Source organism: Sinocyclocheilus rhinocerous, unplaced genomic scaffold, assembly GCF_001515625.1.
Source record: "Sinocyclocheilus rhinocerous isolate Xijiao unplaced genomic scaffold, SAMN03320098_v1.1 scaffold1394, whole genome shotgun sequence".
NCBI lineage: Eukaryota > Metazoa > Chordata > Actinopteri > Cypriniformes > Cyprinidae > Sinocyclocheilus > Sinocyclocheilus rhinocerous.
The window spans coordinates 9,213-16,037 of NW_015627241.1; the positions used below are offsets into that span (position 1 = coordinate 9,213).

The 6,825-nt window shown below is 32.1% G+C and overlaps 1 protein-coding gene across 1 annotated transcript in view; it reads left to right on the forward strand.

Moving 5' to 3' along the window:
- LOC107724163 (latent-transforming growth factor beta-binding protein 4-like) overlaps positions 1-6,825 on the forward strand; it is a gene marked incomplete at its 5' end in the record, with an annotated part of 20,325 nt that overhangs the window by 8,583 nt on the left and 4,917 nt on the right. Inside the window, 8 exons of the mRNA XM_016532972.1 lie at positions 619-750; positions 817-942; positions 2,319-2,462; positions 3,458-3,697; positions 4,756-4,827; positions 4,907-5,035; positions 5,121-5,264; positions 6,634-6,786. Coding sequence (XP_016388458.1) covers positions 619-750; positions 817-942; positions 2,319-2,462; positions 3,458-3,697; positions 4,756-4,827; positions 4,907-5,035; positions 5,121-5,264; positions 6,634-6,786 — 1,140 coding nt within the window. The remainder of the gene's footprint in view (positions 1-618; positions 751-816; positions 943-2,318; positions 2,463-3,457; positions 3,698-4,755; positions 4,828-4,906; positions 5,036-5,120; positions 5,265-6,633; positions 6,787-6,825) is intronic.

A 6,825-nucleotide genomic window follows, 5' to 3' on the forward strand; every position in this document is an offset into this window, starting at 1 on the left:
AATTTAATTTAATTTAATTTAATTTAATTTTTATTTAATAATTTAAAATTGTATGGATTATGATGCTGACCTTGTTTTTGCCATGTAAATAGCCTTGATCCTAACATGGCGTTAAAAAAAATAAAAAATGCAAAATGTGGCCATAAAATATATTTAAATTAAATAAAAAAGATATGGAAATGATTTTAAATTAAATTAAACTAGTGATTTAACTAAATTATTTAACTAACTTAAAACCAGGGAATGAATAATAAAATGCATATATAAAATTGATAAACACATGCACAGTAGAATTTCTTTCTTTATTTTTTTATCACTTTTTTATTTCCTATTGAGTGGAAACTAAAATCTGAGCAGATTAAACTTTTCAGCACTCTCAAAAAAATGATAAAGTCATTAGAGAGACCTAATAAAAAGTTTAAAGTTATTATAATTTGAAATTAGAATTATTGTTTTCATCTTTTTCCCTTTGCTTTATTTGTGCTTAAAATGTGACCTTAATAGCAGAAGCTCCCATCCGGCGAGTAAATTGTAGCTGTGTCACACTCGCTGCCGTCATGCATGGATGAGTGTGTGTGTGTGTGTAGGCAGATCTGAGCTGCTGCGTTTGCTCTGCAGATGTGAACGAGTGTCTGCACTCACTCAGAGGGATGTGTGGATCCCAGCGCTGTGAGAACACCATCGGCTCGTTCCGCTGTGACGCGTCCTGCGAGCCCGGATACCACATCACCGCCTCCGGAGAGTGTGTGGGTGAGTCTGACAGACGCTAAATCACACACACACACGTGCAGAATGACAGCGGGCTCTCTCTCGCAGACATTAACGAGTGCGCTAACGAGACGGTGTGCGGACATCACGCCTTCTGCCAGAATCTGATCGGCACGTATCAGTGTCTGTGTGACCAGGGCTACGAGTCCACCGGCGACGGACAGATGTGTGTGGGTGAGTCCATGACTGCAGGAAAACAAGTGCACTTCAGCATGCTTTAAAAAAGAGGAGTTATTACAGAAATGGTATACTTCATACTTACACTTAAACATATACTTAACAGAATTTACTGAAGTGTGAACTTCATGTAAGATTTCCAGTCACTTAATTGCATGTTATTTACAATTAAATGAAAATGTTTTATATTTAAAATTTATATTAAATTCAATTTAAAATTAACTACTTAAGTGGATCAAGTGCTGTTTTGACCCACTTAAGTAGGACTTCAGTACAGCTTTATATGTAATTTCATTTTGTAATTACACATTTGTAATGATGAAGTTGCAATTTAGTACATTTAAAATATATTAACTTTAAATTTAATATATATCACACTACAGTTAAAACTATATGCAAGCACTTTTAATGTGCTTTAGTATGTTAGTCAACACATCAAAATAAGTGTACTTAAAAGCACAAGAAAAAAATGAATAAACTTTAAGGATTTAAAATGTACTTTAAAGTAAAACTTTTAATTTGACATTGTTACAAAGTGCACTTTTTAAAAGGCTACTTAAGTGGCCATATATCTATTTTTCTATTCTTTTACATGTCATTTGTGGGGTTTAGTATAAATAAAATATAATAAATAAAACAAGGGAACAAATTAGTACAACACAACCACAAATTAATAAATAGTGTGGAATAATTATTCAATTGTGGCCACAATATTTTTTTTTTCCCTCCACATGTCGTGTGGAAAATAAAATAAAATAAAATAAAATAAAAATAAAATAAAATAAAATAAAATAAAATAAAATAAAATAAAATAAAATAAAATAGTATAATGTGCCCACAATTTATTTAAAACGAGGGAACAAAAGATTTTACAAATGTTTACTAATTAAAAGTGGTGAGGATTATTTTTAAATTGTCTTCCATATGTTGTGTATAAAAACAAATAAAAAATAAAATAAAATAAAATAAAATAAATGTGGGAACAAATTATTACAACGTGCTCACAATTTAATTAAAATAAAAATTTAATGTATTAAAAATTGGCTACTAATGAATAATTCAAGGGGATTATTGTGGTCATGATACTTTAAAATAAAACTTTTAAAAAATTTTTTAATTTTTTTAAACATTTTAAAATTATATTTTATTTTTTAAGAGTGTATTTAGGTGTGCTAAGAAACATAGTCATGAAAGTGTCTCTCTTTAAGTTCACTTAAGTGGCCTTTTTATTTAAAGTATTTATTTTAAGAAAATATACTTTTAAGATTTGAAGTGCAGTGCAAGTGCACATTCAGTAAAATTAAGCACACTTCTTTTTCACAAGAGAAAGTTACGTTTATTCTTAGAAAGTCTGTGTGTCCCTTTCTGCGCAGACATAAACGAGTGTGAGACGATGCAGGGTGTGTGTGGCTTTGCGCGCTGCTGGAACGTCGAGGGCTCGTTCACGTGTGAGTGTGAGAACAGACAGGAGGAATTCGACCCGCTCGCAGGCCAGTGTGTGAACAGAGACAGCGCAGGTAACACACACACACACTCACACACACACACACACACACACACTAATGGACCTTCTGTTTCAGTGCTGCCCTCTACTGGTAATACTATAACTACTGCCAATAATGATGATGATGATGAAAATAATAACAGTATTAATACGTTTACTTTATATTGCTGTGATAAAGGCACCTTATATAACATAAACATGTGCATACCAAACAATATAACAACAAACACAATGCCTTTGTTCCAAAAACAAGTCAGCTGCTTGGCTTTCCGCTGCCTACATAGGTAGCAGCCTTCTAAGTGACCGATGTAACTCTCTACATAGGCAGCAATTCTGTGTCATACAAGTAACAATCCTCATGCAAATACTAGGCAAATAATCTACTTTTATTTAAATTGAACTATGTTTAGCGATACCTTCTTTTTTTTTTTAATTGAAAGAATATTATCCCTTGGAAATATTTAAGTACACTTTAAAATACCTTTAAAAAGAGTACTTATTATGGAAATAATGTACTTTAAAACAATATACTTAAGTGTAAATTGAGTGTGAATTTTTGGACACTTAACTGCGTGTTATTTACAAATAAATATTAATGTATTATAGTTTACATTTATATTAAATGCAATTAGTTGAACTTAAGAGTGCTTACTGACCCACTTAATAGGAGTTCAGTACATCTTTATATGTCATTTCATAATTACTTCTATTACTTTTGAAATATTATACAAAATATTATTTAAAAATAATGATTTAAAATATACTTTACAGTACAGTGTTTTTTACATCATTACAAAGTGAATTTTAAATTCTACTTAAGTATGTTAAGAAAACGTCATGAAAGTGTCTCTCTTTAAGTGACTTAAGTGGCCTTTTATTTAAGTAATATTATCTGCAAGTGCAGTTTTTGTTTTTGTTGTTGTTTTTTTTTTACTGCTAAAAACCAACTAGCTAATAGTGAGAATTGGTCCTTAAAATAAAGTGTTACTGTGTGTGGATTCGCTGCAGGTCGGTCGGGGCCGTCTGGCGGAGACTCCTCTTCCTCAGCCGGCCACGGTTCGTCTGGATCGTCCGGCTCTCTGCCGCAGACTCGACCTGGAGAAACGAGAGAGTGTTACTATGGCGTATCTGAGCCGTACTCCTGCAAGATATTGGCCCAAAACACCACGCTGCAGGAGTGCTGCTGTACAGCGGGACAGGGCTGGGGCCTCATGTGCCAATATGACGTCTGTCCCGAGACTGGAACAGGTGAACAAACACACATTAACACTGAAGAAATGCTGCATCAAGTGAGTCTGGCCTTGGGAAAAAGAAGTGCACTTTAGCATACTTTTAAGTACTTATTATGGAAATAATATACTTTAAAATTATGTACTTAAATGTGAACGATTCTGTTATTTTAGTGTCATTGAAATACTATTATAGTTTTTATTAATATTTTGAATGTTTTTATTTTCCATTTTAATTTTAGTTGATTTCATTAAGTAAAATTTTTAGTTTTAAAAATTTTGTTTTGTGTTTTTGTCATTTTTGGCCTTTATGCCACCAGATTATGATGTCTTATTTAGTGTCTATATATTTTCTAATAATTTTTATTTCAGTTGAAGTTTTAGTTATTTTAGTACATCGTTAAAATAAATTAAAATTATAAATATTGCCTTAGCAGCTAGCTGAAAGAACGTTTTTTAAATATTTTATTTTATTTCAGTTAACGTTTATTTTATTTTAAGTATCGAAAATGTTTTTTTTTTTTTATTTATTTATTTTTTAAATTTCAGTTTCAGTTTTATTTTTGGTTAACTATAATAATATAATAATAAATTGAATACAATGTTTTGGACACTTAATTGCATTTTATTTAATGAAGATTTTATAGTTTAAATTTATATTAAATGCAATTAGTTGAACTTAAGAGTGTGTTTTTGACCCACTTAAGTAGGACTTCAGTACACCTTTATATGTAATTTCATAATTCTATTGTCTTTGAAATTTAAATTAAAATATATGTTAATGTAACTTCTATTAACTTCTAAGTTTATCTAAGTTAATAGATCTACACATTATCTAAGTTGCACTTTAGTACATTTAAAATGCATTAACTTTAAGTACTTTGCATGTGCTTTAGTATGTTAGTAAGTGTCTCTAAGTGTGCTTCAATTTCATTAATATCATGTTGTCTGCAAGCACAGTTTTAAAAATATACTTTTAAGATTTGAAGCACATTACAAGCGCACATTCAAGTGCACTTCTTTTCCACCAGCATGAGTTTCTCACTTTTCCCTCCTCATCAATATCTCTCCGTTCAGCGGACTTCCAGTCGTTGTGTCCCAGTGGAAGAGGGTACGTCACCATGGAAACGGGAGCGTTCAGCTACAAGGGTAAAACTCACGCACGGACAGACTCTAGTAGTCTCTAGTAGTTGCTGTTTCTAATCTGAGTGCGTTGGCCTCCGGACAGATGTGGATGAGTGTAAGCTGTTTGATCCGGAGGTGTGTAAAGGCGGCGTGTGTGTCAACAACATTCCCGGCTATGCCTGTTACTGTCCCAGCGGATTCTACTACGACACGGATCTGCTGGAGTGCATCGGTCAGCCTTTAAAACACTAGTGCCGGCTGGGATAGATGTCAGATCAGCAGACAGTGATGTGTGTGTCTCTCTGTCTCTCCTGTAGATAATAATGAATGTGAGAGTGAGGAGACCTGCACTGGCGGTCAGTGTGTAAATACACTGGGAACGTTTTACTGTACGTGTGAGCCCCCTCTAGTGCTGGACGACACACAGCGCAACTGTGTCAATGCAAGCGGCCTCGCTGAAGGTGAGAGATGCACAGACACACACAGACTACAGCATGAACTTTTCTGACTGTCACTGGTTTTGATAACATTTAGTAACCACCAATATTTCATGTGGGCCATTTTTATATTTAAAAAAAATGTCCCTATGGTAATGTAATTATATTTCACTGTAAAAAAAATTCCATCAAATTTACGGTAAAAAACCGGCAGCTGTGATTGCCAGAATTTTACCGTAAAAATACGGTAGCAACATTTTAGGTTTTAACTTAAATTTACAGTTAAATACCGTAATTTCATTAACTGATATAATGTTAACCCTCTACCGCACACACATACATATGTGTGTGTGTGTGTGTGTTAAGAGTTTCATTTTAAAGAGATTATTTTTTATTTAAAAATATTTTCCCTATGACAATGGTATTATAATTGATTTTACTACTATACATTTTTTTATATTTTTATATATGTTATATGTCATTTATTTTATTTTAAATTGATAATTTATTTTTATTTCAATAAATATGTCTGTCCCTATGATAATGAAATTATATTTTATTTTACTTCTATAAATGTTTTTATTACATATATTTATATAAATGATATGTTAAGCGTTTCATTTTAAAGGTGTATTTTTATTTTTAAAAATATATTTGCTCCAATAATAATGGAATTATACTTTATTTTACTTCTGTACATTTTTATTAAATATTTTTAGATAAACGATGAGTTCAGTTTAAAGACATATTTAAATTTATTTTTTTAAATATTTTTTGTCCCTATTATAATGAAATTATATTTTATTTTACTAGCATACATTTTAGTATATATTTTTAAATGAATTATATGTCAAGAGTTTCATTTTAAAGGGATAGTTCAGCCAAAAATGAACCCTCATGTCATTCCAAACACATAAGAATTTAGTTTTTTTTTTTAAACACAAATAAAAGATTTCTGTCCCACCATTGAAAGTCCAATTCACCAAAACTTTCACAGTTTAAAAAAAAAAAAGTTCATAAAGACCCCGTAAAAGTAATCCATATGAATCAAAGAGTTTAATATGATGAATAGATTTAATTTAGGCTTTTATTCACACGTTCATCAACACACATATATAGAGCTCATCAAATATGGTCATACTTGTGTGACATGCAATAATAAACCTCTCGCAGAGGTTAATTTAAAAATATCTTAAATAGTGTTTTAAAGATAAATGAAACTCTTATGGGTTTGGAACGACATGAAGGTGAGTAAATGATGACAGAATTTTCATTTTTTGGTGAACTGTCCCTTTAAGAATGGGGGGGGAAAAAAGTTGCCAGATGTGTAAAATGACAATGTTAGGACCTTTTTAAAGCTTATTTGTTGTCCGTTTGTCTGTGTTTTTCTCAGATGAGAACTTAAATTTCTGTTGGCGTCACGTCACATCTAGTCTAGTGTGTCAGAGCCCTTTGTTAGGAGCTCAGCTGACCTTCACTGAGTGCTGCTGTTTGTATGGTGAGGCCTGGGGTCTGCAGTGTGCCCTCTGCCCCCGCAGAGATGAAGGTACACACACACACACACACAACACAACGCACACAAAAG